The 18,412-nt window shown below is 36.7% G+C and overlaps 1 protein-coding gene across 1 annotated transcript in view; it reads right to left on the bottom strand.

Annotated features, from left to right (window-relative positions):
- The window catches only part of LOC143390211 (cadherin-12-like), an 88,156-nt gene that overhangs the window by 24,415 nt on the left and 45,329 nt on the right, over nucleotides 1-18,412 (bottom strand). The window contains 2 exon segments of the mRNA XM_076842734.2: nucleotides 2,402-2,405; nucleotides 11,560-11,692. Coding sequence (XP_076698849.2) covers nucleotides 2,402-2,405; nucleotides 11,560-11,692 — 137 coding nt within the window.

The raw sequence follows: 18,412 nt of genomic DNA, 5'->3' as shown, positions 1-18,412 counted from the left end.
CTGCTATATTTTGTCCTTGTTTTCCTAATCTTTTTTCTTTTTTAAAACCTTGTCTAGCCCTAGTAGTGGGCGCATTAGGATTGATGTTATTTGTTAACGTCAAACCTAATTGATCTAGGACATCTCGTCCCCATAAATTTACAGGAAGATGATCCAATACATATGGCTGTATAGTTCCCTCACATCCTTCAGGATCCTTCCAATCTAATACCATTGCACTTCTATGGGGATTAGTAGCCACTCCTAGGCCTCGAAGCGTTTGAGTGGCTTGTTGTAATGGCCAATGTTTTGGCCATTCCTGACTAGATACGATGCTAAGGTCTGCACCTGTGTCCAGTAGCCCATTAAAGTCGTGTCCTTGAATATTTAGTTTTAGCATGGGGCGAGAATCTAAATTTAAAGACAGCATAGCCCAATCTACACCTGTGGAGCCCAATCCCCTGGTACCTCTTTCTACAGTACGACTGGAAAATTTATCATGTAGGCTGGGTATTATTAGTAACTGTGCTATTCTATCTCCTGGTGAAATTACTGATATACCATTTGGAGAACTGGCTATAATTTTTATTTCACCTTCATAATTGGGATCAATTACCCCGGGACTTACCATAAGTCCTTTTAGTGTGGAAGAACTGCGTCCCAATAATAAGCCTACCGTTCCTTGGGGAAGAGGTCCTTTTACTCCTGTGGGAATGATTTGAATTCCCATCTCTGGAGTTAGTACTGCTCTTGCGGAGGCGCAGATGTCCAGCCCTGCGCTCCCTCTAGTTTGTCTGATGAGGGATTTAATGGATAATGTGTCCTGGGCACTACCTTGATGGTGCTGCTGGGTTCCTCCATTGCCCCGTATATTTGTGGTTTTGGGCCCCGGAGCATTGGGCCCTCCAGTCCGTTTTTTGGCAATGGAGCCTGATGCCTTTCTCCACGATATTGTGGGTAAACACTTGATCCTTGTCCGTTTTTTGATAACGGAGTGCCCTCTATGGTGGTTTGAGAACGGCATTCATTAGCCCAATGTCTCCCTCTACGGCATCGTGGGCAAATACCTGGTATTCTATTCCTTTGATACCTAGCTTTGTTAAACCCTCCTCCTATGGGGCAATTCCTTTTAAAATGTCCTGTCTGATCACAATTGTAGCATGTTTTTGGCCTGGCATCTAAAGCCTGTTGTACTGCTGCTAAGACTTGTCCTTGTTCATTAATGTCTCTACATAATTTAATATATGTGTTTAAATCTTCATGTTTCCATGGTCTAATGACCTCTCTGCAGCAACGATTTGCTTGGTCATAAGCCAGTTGTTTTATAAATGGCATTGCTTGTTCTACATCTCCAAATATTCTAGAAGCTGTCTGAATAAGCCTATCTACAAATTCAGCGTAAGGTTCGTTAGTTCCTTGTATTACCTTAGATAACTGTCCTTGTAAATCTCCATGCCCCTGTAAAGTTTTCCATGCCCTAACTGCATCTGCAGCAATTTGTGCGTATACACCAGGATCATATTCAATTTGTTGCCGTTGACCCTCATAAGGTCCCTTTCCTAACAACATCTCCAGATTTCTTTGAGGGTAACCGGCTGCTGTATTTCGCCTAGCTGTCTCCATGCAGAATTCTTCATTGGCAACCTTCCATAACAAATATTGTCCTCCATTTAGCACAGATCGACACATGTTAGCCCAATCTGCTGGTGTCATGTCTAAGTTGGTAATAGATTCGACCATGCTTATGGTGAAGGGTGCTTGCGGGCCATAGGTTGTTACAGCCTCCTTTAATTGCTTTACTGTTTTGAAATCTAGAGCGCGGTGAATTCGTTGCCCTCCTGCCTGCTCAAGTACAGGGCATGCTAGTCTTTGGGATCTTGCCTTAGGATTTTGTGCATCAACTACGGGAGTTGAGGGCCGCTCAGCTGTTACGCCCTCTGGTGATAGAACAGAGTTAGTAGCAGCCTCCTGTTGTAACTCCCCAACTGATGGTCGTTTTTCCTCTAAGCTTTCTTTCTTCAAATTTTCCTCTGTCTGACTAGCTGGAGAGACCTTCTCTTTTGCTTGACCTGACATGTTTTCTACCACAGTTTGGACCTCTAACAATTTACTTAACAGTTTTTCGGTTTGTTTTTTACTAGTTTCTAATCTACTATAAAGGTAACGCAACCCAGTAAGGTAGCATAAAACAAAGCCGAAACAGAATGAAACAAAAACGGAGCAAAGAATAGTTGTATCAATTTTATCTTTCTCCGGGCCAAACAACTTCAAGCCTTGAGCCAACCATTTTTCCCAGTTTGCCTGAGAAAATTCTAGGGATAGGCAGCTTGAAACAAAAACAAAATAAATCAAAAGAAGAACACATTGTTTTTTGAAATGGTCACCCATTCTGTCGCCTTCCCTCAGGGGCGAGCAATTTTACTCACCTCCAAGCTTCAGGCGCTCCCCGTACAGGGCCACCAGTTGCCGCAGTCTCTGGCTGGGCACAAGATCACGAGCCACTCAAACAGGAACAAACTTTATTTGAAAGAACCGCCAATAACACGTCCGCCCGGGAAGCTTCCCGATCCACCCACGCGGCGTTCTGCCGGTCCCTTCCCAGCATTCCAGCGCAAGCGCCTCCCCGGAATTCCCTCCTACTGCACTTTCCCAACCAATGGGAACTCTCCAGGAGTCCCGCAGCAGGAGTCCGGTATCCATATGAATGTAATTTTTAACATAATCATATCATCTCAATGGCTAGCTGGCATCACCTTTCAATCAAAAATGCCATGCATCATAGCATCATATTAATTGGCTGTGGCTCCCAGCAGAGACAAAGACAAATACAAAAGAGTGTCACCTTTTACTCACCCTAAATATTTTCCATATACTTTTTTCTTTTATATTCAATTACTTTATTCTTAGTATCAGTGCTTTTTCCAATCAAGAATGAAATAGATGATATTTCTAGTATCCAATATACTAAAATTTTAATATCTTTTCCCTGACATTATAGTTAACATGCAGCAGTATTGTGGAGGTACTCCCTGATACCTTTCTCTCTGCTCCCACAGCACCCTCCTTCTTTGCTTTTTTTTGATTGACATTTTAACATGCTATTTTTTTACAGTATACTGTGCTTTATGGTCATTATTCCATAAGCCCATCTAATGAAGTTTTTTTTGTTTTATAAACATTAAAAATGGCATGTTAAGATATACTAAGGAATAAATAAATGAAAAAATATTAAAATTTTGCTGTCTTATTTATACTCATGATGAATAGTTTTGAGACTCTAATGAATAGAAGGTATAATGTAGTGTTGGTGACTTAAATTGTTAATATGTAATATATTTCAAGAAAGGTTGAACATTCACAATATATTAATTACAAACATATCCATGTAGTTCATAATGAGTAATATACCTTGGAATCAAAGATGTATAAGATAAAGACATTTCTTCTAAAAGTTCATGCTAAATTGATAATATCACTCTACAAATATATTAGATATGATATATCATGTCAATGTAATAGTTTTGATATTTTTTTTCTATTCTTGAACTCTGTCATGTTAAAGGAATATTTCTGTGTTAATGGAACTTTATCATATTTGTATAAATATATATTTGTATATGGATTTCAGCAATTAGGTGAAAAGTTCATCATGTAGTTTTTACTTCTTGAGAAAACTGATACTAATTAAGTAAAAAATAAGGCTGACATTAATGTTGTACATGTGATTTTGTTGAAGCAATTATATTGATTTAAAGTACTCTTTAGCAGTTTGATTATGTTAGTATAATCATAAGCAGTTGAAGGTTTAAAATAAAATATAAGCTCTCACAACATAAATTTGGATTTTATTATATTTGCATAGCATATAATAGTGAGCAAAATGGAAACATTTCTAAATTAAGTTGATGATCGAGATAACATTAATGATTATTTTTCCATGTTATATGATACACTGCAGAGCTTTATGAAATAGTTTGAAAACTTTACAAGTGATTCATTCTTCACAGTATCACTCTTAGAACTACTATTGAAATGTTGCCAATTCTAGTATAAATAAAATTTATTTTCATTTGAGAATACAAATTAGTTTCAAATAGTTACTTGGGGGAAGAAAAAAAGAAAATTAGAAAATGGTAGACAAACTACCTAGATTCTACCAGGAATCTATGAAAAGGCTTCTATGAAAAGTAAGAGAAGGTTAATTATCTGGGCAACTGAAGGAAGAAAAAATGACATGGGCTTAGAATCATAAGCAATTGCTCCATGCCATCATCAAACCTCATCTCTGCTGAGTAGTGACAGGTTTCACATTTTTATTTCCCTCAATTTGTGCTCATCTTTAGGACACTGGAGAATTTGGCAACATTCCCTCTGTACATCCAACTTTCCCACAATGCTTGCAGTATCTGATCTCAACATGAACTTTGATGCCTCTATGACTTTGCTTAAGCAGTTTCCCCACCTGATGTTTGTTTAATGACATAGGGTGCTTGTTTCCAGTACAGGTTTCTTGACAATAATCCCAGAAATTCTGATCCAATGTGACTTGAATGTACCCAAACATCTGTCTTATAAAAAAAAAATTATCCCAGATGACTGTGATACTTGTGATCATAGTTGGGGGGTAGAGGAACAATAGTAGGAAAAAAAAAGGCAACCCAAGGATATTACTTTTCAACAGCATGCATAGAAATATTATAACTTTTTTGAAAAGTGATCCAATCAATGGGGGAAGGAGAGTAGGAGAGTACTGCTGGTCAGACACCACAAAGAATTCCAACTCACCCTTGTCACCAGCTCCCTGGTCAATCACAGTGAACCAGATAATACACTGTGAGGCAGTCAGTGCTGGATTAAAGAAATGCATTCCAAATCCACCAACAAAAAAAAGTTGGAGAAATACATGCCTTTTAGAAAGGTGTTAAGCAAAGGACATACAGGTAGAAACAACAAAATGAGGGTAGACTCAAACATATTGGAAAAACTAAATTCTCAGTGAAGCTTTGGATGGCTGAATGAGACTACAGACAATCTTTCCCCTCTATTCCCTCTGTACATCCAACTGTCCCACAAAGGTTGCAGGATCTGATCTCAACATGAACTTTGATACCTCTACGACTTTGCTTAAGCAGTTTCCCCACCTGTAATCCCCTCTTCTCCCTATGACAAGGTACATTTTTCCATAAGTTTCTTTAAGCTTTAAAGTTTTATGTGGTGGTAGGACTTATTGTTCCTTGTTCTTACATGCACACAATGTATGTGTGTGTGTTTTAATGTTTTAAACACTCAGTTTAAATTAAAAGTTATATGGGATATAGTGAGAACACTTTTTATTTTGATTTGGCATTTAAATCATTTCACCAGATATTTGCTTCTCTCACAAAATTTTCAGGACTTAGAGGCCAGATAATATGGTTCCTAAATTTTCTTCTTTTTAAAATAACTTATTTAGTTGCCAAGAGTCACATAAAATAGTCAACCTTTTTAAAATGGTCTATAATTATCACTGCCTTCTTTTTACACACTTGCTTTACTCTCTGTTTTTACATGTTGTTTAGATTTAGTAGTTTGCCTCTACTGAACCAAAATGTGGCAAAAGTGATGTGATGCAATTTCTCAGAGTAGGTTATAGAAAGTTCAATTTCATGGAGTTCAGGTTGAGTCTCAGTGGTAGAGCGCTTACCCAGTATATGTGAGGCACTGAGTTCGATTCTCAGCACCGCATATAAATAAATAACAAAATAAAGGCCCATCAATGTCTAAAAAAATTACAAAAAGGATTAATTTTGATCTTTCACACATTCTCTGTCTCCTGTGTTTGTTTTTATCGCACTGACTGAGAGTTGTAAACTGCCCTAGAAGCTCTCATTGACAGGAAACTGAGAACATCCTGGGAACAACAGCCTCTGAGATTCTAAGTCTCAAGTCCATCATCCTACAAGAAACTGAATCATAATATCACTTATGGAGTGAACTTAATTAAGGTCTAATGAGAGAACATTTAGAGGACTCATTTCACCCATGAATGAATAAATGAGATAATAAATGTTGGTGTTCTATGTGACTGAATTCTGATGCATTTGGTAACATAGCATAATTATCTAATATCCCAAAGTTAACTAACACCACACCTTTAAGGAGAGTTCTCTTTTCTACTTTCTCATAGGCTTCCTCTGCAAAGACTGAGAACCTGCTGACAAACAGTAGTGATGTGCTTGAGAACGCATTTCAAATCTTCCTCTCTTAATGTGTAAATATGATTCCCAGTCTCATGTCCATCTATTTTTGGAAAAAGTGTTACTGGTTTGTTTTTGTAGCATAGCCAGCTCATTTACAGAACATCTGTACTATATTTTTTATTCAAAATGCATTTGAAAATTACCATGACTATTGTTATTACTCATTTAAAATAAAGGAAGGAAGCATAAGTTAGTGGATACGCATCCCAAAATGTATTTTGGAGAGTCAAAGGGTCCAAACCCAGGTTTGTCCTCTTTAGCTGTGTGGTGCTGGGCTATGAAGAAATGTCTCAAAGCATTGATTTCTTCACTCCTACATCATGGATAGTAATACTAACTTTGAAGTATTATCAAAGGGGATCATATGAGTTAATGGGTACACAAGTATTAGAATAGTTTAACTATTTTATTATTACTTCACCTTGTCTGAGAATATAATTTCATAGCTAGTTTTTTGGCATACAGAGAATCATTTCAGAATATTCTGCCAGGGGCTGGGGCTCAGTGGTAGAGGACATATGAGGCACTGGGTTCAATCCTCAGCACCACATAAAAATAAATAAATAAAATAAAGGTATTGTGTCCATCTACATCTAAAAAATGTTTTAAAAAAGAATATTCTGTCAAAAGGTCATTTATTTTTACTTAAATCCTTCATCACTTTAAAACCACATAGTGGTCAGTCAACCCTTTGCAACTTCTTTCTAGTGTTTACTTAAATATGAATTTTATGGAATTAAACACAATTTTAACAATTATAACTTATTTTAATTCATTAATTTGGTTAATTTCTATCTATACTTTCACTGCAATGTCCTTAAGTGCCGCAGTCTCTGGCTGGGCACAAATCACGAGTCTCCACACAGCTTGTAGATTCAAACAGCAATTCTTTATTCCTGAACTCACACCGGCCGTCTACAAACACGTTCTGGGGGAATCCATGTTCTCTGCCCAAATCCACTCTCCTGTCCAAATCCACTTCTCCCAAATCCTCTCTCTGCCCAAATCCACTCCGCATGGGCTTCTGTCTCCCAAAATATACTGTCTGACCCTAAGCACTCAAGAGGAACTCAGCAGCAGGATACGTCCTATTCTAAAGGGGGAACACCCTAATCTCCTATTATGCTAAACTGCCCTATTCTAAAGGGGGAACACCCTAATCTCCTATTATGCTAAACCGCCCTATTCTAAAGGGGGAACACCCTAAACACGGATCCTGCCCTGGTCCTTGAGCAAGGTCACCTTTCAGAAGTCCTTCCACTAGACAGCATGGGAGTAAGCTGGCAAGGAATTTGTCATACCTACTTGGCTGATGGCTCCCAGCACTTAAGAATTAACATTATTTATAGTTTTCTCATAACCTACAACAAATGATGTTTGCACAAATGGTTCTTAATATAGTAAATAAAATAAATGCATAATTCATGTTGAGCTTGAATTATAGTAAAAAATCTTATAACTTGATTTTTCTGTACATATGAAAATCATATCACATGTTCTATATTAAGTAAAATAAGTTCTAACATAAAAATATCTTCATGCAGACACCTTAAAAATTGATTACCAAACAATTAAATTTCAACTCATGAACTTACACAAATATATGAAATTTCACAAAAATAGCATTTAGGAAAAGAGTTCATTGATTTTTTTTTGCTTATTTCATAATAAATGAAACCAATCCATGTTATTATTTGAATATCAATAAGAAGAAAATTGTCTCTTATGTAATTTGTATATATTATAAATATGAAATAAATTATAGGACTTCAGTGTCATGGTGACTTACCGTCTTTAACTAAGGGCATTTGTTACATTAACACCAAAATATTTAGATACATTGGCCTTTTGAAATTTTCTGATAATTTGAATGAGGTGAAATTTTGAAGCTTCCCTCTCTTTTAAAATTCTTGAGAATTATTTGGACCTCTGACTACAGCAACACTGATAAATGATTGATTTTTAATTAATTTAAAGTTGTTCTGTCATTGTACCATTTCACTTAACCTGAGAGGTTTTAATAGAAGAGTCAGGTCAAAACATATACTAGTTCAACCTGAAGTTTGGTCTACTTAAACAATTTCATTCTTCATGCAAGAGCAAGTAATGGGTATTTATTTCTCATCCATTCACTATGATACTAATATCTGATCAGTGGGATAGCTTGATCAATGAAGTCAGCTTAAGGAATTGGAATATGAATCATGTTTACTTTAAAAGTTCATTTGCAAAAAATAAAGACTCAAAATTACCTATTTTTATGGAATCTCTAGTTATCATGTGATGATATTTTGGCATGTTTATTTTGTCCTAGAAGACTTCTTTGATGGGTCTAATATCCATTCAATCGTCTTTGAACAGATACTGAATTCCTCAAAATGGAATTGATGGTCAGTCTGTTTTAGGAATATTAATTTGGCATCACTCTCATATTGTGTGTGTGTGTGTGAGAGAGAGAGAGAGAGAGAGAGAGAGAGAGAGAGAGAGAGAGAGAGAGAGAGAGGAGTATATATAACCCACGTAACTCTCATGAATAAGCATGGCTATACAACTGTTGGTACCCAATCCACAAAATCTACTTTGGTAAAGAGTCCAGGGCTCTAATCTTAGGTTTGTCATCATTAGCTGTGTGACACAGTGCTATAAACAATTTGAATTCCTTTACTCCTATACTGTAGATAGTAATACCTTCCAGGTTTATTGAGGAAATTGATTTCTTGGACACATGAAATACATATGTACAGATGTATCTTATATACCTAAGTTCCAGTGCTGACTATTAGGGCTAAGAAACTACTTGTTATTCATAAACTAGGATTTCCTTACTCGCATTTTGCTAAAATCTACAGCTTACAATTTGGGAGAGCATGTGCACTAATTATAGAGATAAGTAACCAAATATGGTTCTATAAATTTAGGAAATCTAATTTTTCAGTGACTGAAGACTTTTATTTTCACACAAGGGTTTATACTTTCTTCCCTGTTTCAAGCAGTTGAAGCTAAAGGCTCTAAAAGGAGGCCCTGGACATTATTTTTATGTCTATTCTCACACCATTACCATGGTTTTGTAGCTACTGGGAGAAAGAAAACTTTTATAGTATGGTAAAGATTACCAATGGATTATCCACAAACATTTAGCTTGAAGTAAGGCAGGGGTCTATTACTCCTACTTCAAAGTGATTTTAGCAAGACTCACAATGGTTTTGTATTAAATAGTTTAGGAAAATAATTTTCATAAATTAATTGTCCTCAAAATTCTATAGAAATTAATCATTGAAAGTTATCAAGAGGAAAGAATTAACCTATGCAAGTACAGCAGATACAGAACAGAAAGGAAGAAAGATGTCCACCACAAGCGAGACTACAGCAAACAGTGTACAGAGAATGCAGGTGGAGGGTCCACCAAGACTAGCTGACTGGTATTCAACTCTACAATAGCACATTCGCTCAAGTAGTTCACTTCATACTCTTGTGTCTGAGTCTAGCTGAGCAAGAAGGTCCAATCTGAACAAAAATGACAAGGAAAAGACATTGTGGTAGCACAGCCTGTAATTTACCTTGGCAAGAGTTTTTGAGTTTTCGTAGGGTACAGTGGACATAGCAGATAGGAACTGGCATAGAGAAATTATACTGTTATCAAGAATTATACTGTTATCAAGAAGACTGCTTGACAATCAAGAGGAAATTAAGAAAGTTTAAGGTTTACCATTGTGTGGTGGTATCTGATTCCTATGCAAATGTCTCCAAAAGCTCCCAACATTAAAGGATCAAATCACACAAGAAAATAATTGGCCTTCAAACATTTACCTTTACTATCAGTGCAACTCAATGCTAAAAGTGGTGGGACAGATAAGAGGAATTCATGCATTTTTATTTCCTTCACTCCCAACCCAAGAGACCTGAATGTCTATATCCTTATCCCCACATTCTCAAATATACAAATTATGGTTTCTTTGGAATCTTCAGTGATTTATTTCCATTTTACCAAAAAACAACCTTGACATGGAAAGTAGAAAATAACATTTTCATGTTTCTCACAATTCCATGAGTTAATATTAGTTTCACAAGGCAATGGGGAGTACACTGTGGTACTCATCTAGCAAGTGGAATTCATCTAGAAAGTAGATTGGATGAGGGGTTTCAAGACTGACATAACCATCAACTGACATGTAGTGTTGGAAGGCTGAACTGAGCCCCAGTTGTAATCTGAGCATCAACAGGCGATCTCTCTTTTATGGCAGCCTCAGAATAGCTAGACTTTCCACATGACAGGTTAAAATTTTAAGAGTTAAGTATTGAAACAAACAAGGCAGTAGTTATTTAGCAATCAAGAGTTACCTGAAAGTCGTGAAATTGGCTAACGATATTCTAAAAACATGGGGTAAGGTATCTGACTGTTTATGTTGAGCCACAGTTGTTACAGATAAAAAAAATTGTTCCACATTTATGCCCCCACCGAGTTGAGACTGATCAAAACCCCTCCACAGAACTATTCATAGCTTCTCTCTGATCTGAAAGGTGAAATTAGCTGCAAAAGTATTATAAATTTGCACCAGATGCACAAAACAAATGAGAAAACGAAATGAAAGATACTTAGGGATTTTCCAAAAGTTTTAGGAAATCAAGCAGAAGAACTAGGGGAATGCATTTCTGTTGAAAACAACCAAGTAAAAAGAGTCAAATGTCACATTTTCACTCTAATTGATTACTTAAAGAAATTTTTATCACATTCTCTATTATACTGTTAAACCATAAGAACTACAATTAAGCTCAGTTGACAGGATTCTATTTTGGACCAAGCAGAAATGAACACAAGGAACAATTAAAAACAATTCTAGGGATTCTCTGCAGCTCTTTGCAGAATCTCACTTAAAAGTGTATTCCACAGTTACATTTATTAAAAATATATTCTAGTTACAGGAAAGAGACAGGGAGATGATTTTTTAAATGCTTTTCTTGATTTCAAAAAATATTTTAGAGTGAGTAATTTTATTTGATTTTATTTCTTCTTGACCAGCCTATGAAACTCTTAGGATCATGCATGGCAGAAAAGCTGTCACTCTGGTGACTTTTTGAGAGTACAGAGTGAAAACGATGAGACCTCACAATGAAATGCTTTTCTAGGTATTCATGCGATACTGCAAACAGGGCTCATTGGCAGCTGTCACAATACCTCTGGACTTATGCTAGGAGGAAAAGGAACAGGTTTCTGAGTTTCCCCGGGAGACCACTCAGCTGTTATTGCAAAAATGAAAAACATCTCAGCAGGGACTCATTTAAAAGTGTTAAATCCAAAGAACTGTGGTATAACATTGATTCTGTCCATGCCATACTTATTAACTTTACTCGCAATTATGGAGAAATTATACTGTGCAGTGCTTTCTCTGTCTAGTAATTCATTAGTGACGATGGTTCCTTCTGTTCCATCTATTGTAAAGTAGCTGTCCCCATCACTCTTCCAATTAATGAAGTACCTGCATGTGAAAAGAGTAAATGCAAATGTGCAATGATTACACATTAATCATAATGGCAGTTAGGCTAACTTGACACAGTTCCTTATTTTTCTCCCTGTAGCTATTACCCACCTTGCAATAAAGAAGAATGTAAATGACAGCTTCTTTATTGCAAAGTCAGTATGCTCAAGGGGAAACTGGAAATAATGAAAGATTTAGTACTCCTGCTGTTCATATTATTTTAGGGTCTTGACACCTTGAAAGCTCAGCAGAGACTGAAATTCTAAAGCTGACCATGGGTTTCCTTAACCTGCTGAATACTAAACTTTTTTGAGCAGTAAAAAAAAAAAAAAATCCTTAACAGTGGCTGTGAAAGGGCTTTGGATGAGGGAGACTTCTGCAAATAATAACAAAAATCTATGCCAGAACTGAGGTAGAATCTTGATTTTAACACAGACAGGGGAAAAAATCACATTATGGAAAATGAAGGAAAAACTTTGACAATTTGGTGATTGTACAAAAATATTTGTCTTTATACAAACATAAAAGAGCCATTGCTGTTTTATTATACTATATGTCAGGACAACTTTCAAAAAGAAGTGGTGACCTTTGCTAATGATATCTTTTTTATCATTTTTATTGTCTGACATATTTGGTAATAAATGTTGCTGACTTATGTGAAACAATAGGAGTAGGACATCCAAGAAAATGAATAACAAAACAGAAATTTCATTCACTTAAGTCGTTAGGAAATGGAGAACACATGAACTGTATGTTATCAATTATAATAACAAGAGTTAGCATTTTTAAAGCTTGCCACATTTCTCTCGATGTTGATAAATATTATCATTAATTCATACAGTAGCTCTAAAAATATATTATCAATCTCCCCACTTATGAAATTATAGAAATGAAACCATAGAAACAAGAAAGAATTTGTCCAAGTTTCCATAGATTCAATGTTTTATGCTGATATTTGAACAAGTCAGTAATGATCCCCATATGATCATCACTCTGTATTATTACCAAATTGACAAGGGATATTATAAGGAAGAGCTCTGCTAATCATATGGTGTGATGCACAGAACATTTACAAACATTATGTTTCTGGCAGGGGAACAAAAGATAGGTTCATAACAGTGGCTGAGAGCAGGTGACATTATTGCAGCTGGCCCATTGAAATACCCATGCCACAAAAAGTGATCCTGTGTTCATCATGAAAATTCAGTTAAGGGAAGTGTATCTCCAAAGAGCAGGTTATTATTCTGGCAAGCTTGTTATTATTCTGATAAGTTTGTAGTTCTCATGTCACTGCAGTCAGAGATCAAAACTTGTTTGCCTTTACAAATGAGATTTATGAACTAAACTTGTCAATATTTGTTAGTAATTGATTTTCGCACCTGAAGTTACTGAATGTAATGGAACAGGGTATAAACCGTGCAATTAATCTTTTTATATCATGGCTGTTGATTTGAGGTGTGAGAATGCATTGAAGCCATGTGATTTCAATATAATAGCTTATCTTTTAGGAATGCTCTCAAAAATATAAATGAAGTTAAGTTACATTTAAAAGTCAGGAAGCATGAGGATATAATAAGTCTATTTCTCTCTGTAGCATGTTCTTTTTTGAACAAGAAAGAATTGTCTCACAATAGTCCTTGTAAGCACTTCTATTCAACTAAATATATGCCTAATTGAAGAAGAAAATTGCGACTGAATGTGTTTATCAGCTAGCATTTTGAAAAGAATTTTCAATGCATACTATGTTCAATCATGCAACTCATTATATTTGCTGAGTGTACATCATGCAGTAGACACCTTGCTAGAGCTAAAACATGAAAAATAAGTAAAATAAACAAGAATTGGGGTTACACATATCAACACATGATCTTAATTACTGATAGAGGGATAGGGAGGACCATAGGAGAGCCAAGAAAAGGCAACAAGTGTAAAATCAAATGGTTCAGGCAAGACATCCTGTGCCTGATGTTTGGTGGCAATAAAAGGATATGGAGAAATGATCTTGAAAAAGAGACTGAAAAACCCAAAGTGAAAGGGAAAAGATGGTATTTTAGAGAGCAATGCAACCACACTATCAGACCTGTGAAAGTAGTATAGAGAATTATACATTGTTAGTAATTGCTACAGAAAATACTTGAGAGGAACAATAATGAGAAGATGAGTGATTTAGGTGAAAGAAGACCTTAGACATACTATTAAGGAGGTAGGCCACATGCTAAGGGAGATCAACACTGCTGAGCAGGGTCACAGGGGCTTACATTTAACCCCTAGAAAAGTAACTTGTTGGATGTATTTGAAGAGGATGAGACTGTGAGCATTTCTGGATCTCCAAAATCTTGACAAAAGACGGAGAGTAAGCAGGGTTGTAAAGAGACTTGATTCAACAGACTTTGAGGAGTGATGAGGAAAACTAGGGACACTTGCAACCCAAAGAAGACACAAGATACATTAGCTGACTTTAAATTGGTAGAAATGGACACGTGCAGGGGTGACAGAATTCCTTGTTATGTTTTGAGGGAATAGGTAGGACTGAAGAAGAGAACATATATAAACACAGATTTCAGATACTTAAAGCAAATATGTTTATATTAGAACTGTAAACATTTATAAGGGGTTTCCTCAGGAAATAGTACACACTGTGGGCGATTTTGGAACTGCTCCAGTAAGTTCCCACTTTGCTAAAATGTACTTCACCTTCCATAAACTTTATTGAGATATAATTTATATGCTAAAAATTTCACCCTTTTCATCCGTAAAATTCATTCATTTTAGGTATCATGAATGTTGTGCAAGAATGTGGTAGTTTTTAGAAAATATTTTAAATTTATTAACTCTATATGTATATATTGTTATGTGTTTAATTTTCTGGAAATTTCATTTTTATGGATAAAAATTGTGATGGGGTCAAGGAATAAAATAATTTTGTCCCTGAGGAGTTTTTAATGATAAAAGACATTCTCTTGCCTCCTGTTTAAAAGTCATTTGTTCTTGTGTAGGTAAACCTTGGTGCATGATTTATATTAGGTACTCTCCAACATGACAGACAAGAACTGCTACTTTATGTTATTTTTAAATTTAAATTCATCATACATTTCTAAGAACATTTTAGAATACCTCTCCAATATATTACTTGATAATACTTTCCACATTCATTTTTAACTTCATGTACACACATGTATTAATGTTTTAACAGACATATTTGAGAGTACCTTACAGGTTTTATATCCCCTGGATCCTAAATATTAACATGTTTCTCCAAAATCAAAGACAACTAATTTGTCCCAATATTGTTGAGGGTTAATGTTAACAATTTGGTTAGTCCAGAAATAAATACTTACTCACACACTTAATCTCAGAATAAAGTAAAAATAAACAGAGGTGTGTTCCCTGTAATTTTAGGCAATTCTGATGCCCAGCCTATGGGAAACTACAAGTCAAAATTAGTGGCTTTAACGTTTTTATGGTTTAGATATTAGGTATCGCCCAAAATGTTATGTGTGAAGCAATGCAAGAAGGTTTAGAGAAGAAATGATGAGGTTATGAGAGTCTGAACCTAATCAGTGAGTTAGTCCCCTGGTGGAATTGGCTAAGTGGTAACTAAAGGCAGGTAGGGTGTGTACGGAGGACACAGGATGTCTTTGGGGTATGTATTTTGTATTTGGTAAATGGAGTCTCTCTCTTTTCCTTTTCATCATCATGTGAGCTGCTTCCCACTGTCACACTCTTTCATATAATGGTCTACCTGACCTCGAGGCCTAAGGAATAGAACAGGCTGTCTATGGACAGGACCCCTGCAACTGTGAGTCCTCAAATAATCTTTTCCTCCTATAAAATTGTTTTTTATCAGATATTTAAGTCACAGAAATGAAAAAGCTAACCTTTATTGAAATCCTATGCTAAGCGGCAGAAGGAGACCCCCTTACCAAGAAAGGTCACTGACTAAATGTTTTCTCAGGGTCAATTAATCTGTGTTTACAGACTGACTTCACTTCACCCACTTTCATATTGCCCCACACTCCGTGGCAGGCCCAGTCTGATAGGCAGAAACTTTCTCAGCTCTCCAAGATCAATATCCCTGAGCCCTTCCCCTATCTATGATCTTTGAAGTCCCACAGTATCAGATTCACTAAGGGAAAGATGGGATATACTGCAAAATGATATAAGTGTGTTATCTATACAAAAAAGGGTTGAGACATTTGTGAGGTCCAAAGAAGTAAGGTTGCCTAGTGTAGTTACTTGCTACAAAATGTTGAAAAAAAATGCGTGGCCATTTGCACAGAACCAAGGACTCAAATTGGATAACTTTGCTACCAGAAATTTATAATCATACAAATCATGTTTCATCAGATTTTATGTAGTTTTATATTTTCTGCCTTTTGATTAGATTGTTTATTCCTTTTACATATAAGGTCTTTGAATTAATATTGAATCTGCATTTGCCAGTTTATTTTTTTTTCCATAAGTTTTGTTTCTTTTTTCCTCTATTCCTTCTCTACTGTTTTCTTTTTCATTAAGTGAACATTTTGCATTGTAATATAAATCCTTATACTTTTTTTCATTGATTTATTTTTTCTTATACTTATTCTGAGGTTTGACCATATACACCTTATCAGATTCAAATTCCCTAACTGAATTCCAGTACTATCTAGAAATATTGCTCCTATATATCTATGTGCTTTTATTAAATATGGTATAATCATATTTACACCAACCTTTATGTATCTATGTCACAAGTCTAATAAAACATCGTAATAATTATGAAATATGTCTATTAAGGCTTAATAAAAGCAAGTAATTGGAGAAGAGCTTCAGATCTCTGGGTTCTCAAGGACTCTGTTTCAGCCTGGGCAAATTCTCTGAGCCAGTGCTCTAGGCATTGTGTGTAGACAGCAGCCTGTGGACTTCCTGTTCTGCCTCTCATTGTTCAGGGTGTTTGGGCCCCACATTATTAGTCTCACTGGGGTAGAACCTCCAACTGTGTGTGATACTGACTGGAGGAGAGATGCTACTGGTCCCTTAGTCACACTCACTAGAAATTTAGCTTCTGAAACCTGGAGGTAGAGGGGATGAGAAATATTGGCAGCCTGACCCTCCTAGCAAACCATTATCTCTTGATTGGCTACTGAAGAGAGGGAAGACATGTCTCTTCAACCACAAATACCCAGGGCAGGCATTTCTACCAAGGTAGCTGGGACATAATAAGGAGGGAGGTAGTGGCTTTGGGTCCACTGCCAAAGTCTGTTGCTTTTCACAAATTTTTGTTGACTTACTTGAGTAAATAGTTCTTCTTGTGCTGTTAGCCTTTAGAAAAGTTATGAGAGACAGTAAATAATTGTTTTTTATTTTGATCATAATTTTTTTAATTTTTATTTGTTTATTTGTTTTACCAAGGAAGGCCTCTGCAGAGTTCCTCATTGGCCATTCATTAAGTGGAATCTCCATCAATTCTTACAATTCTTTTCTTCCTTTATTTTGCACTTAACCTGCATTTTATTTTTAAAATATTTCATTATTTGAGACTCTACCCATCTTGGAAATGTGAACATCTTTCTTCCATGCAATGTAATATGTTAGGGTCTGTAAACAAGTCAAGATGGCACCTGGCATTTTGCCAGAGGGAGTGGTTTGTGAAGTAACGCCAGAGAGCCATTAAGTGTGGAGATTCCTTATTGGTTGACTGCTGTATCTAGTTTATGTCAATTAAGATACGCTGTGTGGAATGTATATATACCCCTCCTATTCTACAATAAACGTCTCCCACTCCTGCTATATCAATCTACACAAGTCCCTTGTCACCCCCTGGTTATTTTGCTGCAGCCGGACCCCAGCAGATGGTGGCCCATATGGGGAGCCCCAGGACACTCGGGGGTAAGTGACGAAAAAAAAAAAAAAGCTGCCCGTCCATAGATAGGAAGGGAGCAAATCTGCTCGTCCCTAGACAGATAGGGCGAGAGGACAAATGGCCATTTCGAGAAAATGGAGAAGATTGATACAGTATGTTTGTGTCTTGTTTTGTCTTGAAATGTTGTATTGTCTTTGTGACGAAAATATGGAAGGGGTGAGAAGTAAATTACTAAGAGAAGAAGGCACCCCAGTGGAACCAAGAGCAGTTAGGGCATGTGTTGATGGAAGTCCAGGAACTCTAGTCAGAAAGAAGAAAGTTCAGAGGAGCAAGGATTATCAGGAAAAATGTTGCAGCAAAAGGCTATTACTGAATACTTTTCGTTACTGGAGGGTGCGTGAATTGGCGTGGCATGGTGGCTGCCATGGGCGTGAGCCGGTCATGGCACAGCAAGGACTTTCCAACCGGTGGCAGCAGGCTCTTCCCCAACCCCCGGCCCGGGGAGCAGGACGCCACTGCGAGAGGCCAAATCCAAACCTGACCCAGAGGCACAGTCTCACAGGCTCTTGCTCCCTGTGCCCAGTGGCAGTTTGAGTCCAGAACCCTCCCCGGACTCTCCCTGGGTTCATCTGGGGCTGCCCGGGATGCTGCAGGTGGAAGATGGCCCGCATCCCTGAAGTTTGATCATTTCCAAGGCCGGTAACTACAATGGTTCCCCCACACCTGGAAGCTAATGAGTAATGAGCAATATTAAGGCTTATTTCAAATGTTAAAAAAAACCTTGAGATAATGTACTAAATTGTTCAGAAGGTTGTTTTCTTAGCGCCTGCTGGAATACTGCAGGATTTTCTTTAGCATCATTGCTGGAGTTCCTGCCT

Source organism: Callospermophilus lateralis, unplaced genomic scaffold (assembly GCF_048772815.1).
Source record: "Callospermophilus lateralis isolate mCalLat2 unplaced genomic scaffold, mCalLat2.hap1 Scaffold_227, whole genome shotgun sequence".
In the NCBI taxonomy this organism is placed as follows: domain Eukaryota; kingdom Metazoa; phylum Chordata; class Mammalia; order Rodentia; family Sciuridae; genus Callospermophilus; species Callospermophilus lateralis.
Note: the sequence above shows the minus strand (reverse complement) of the source record. Positions and strands in the feature narration are given on the sequence as shown.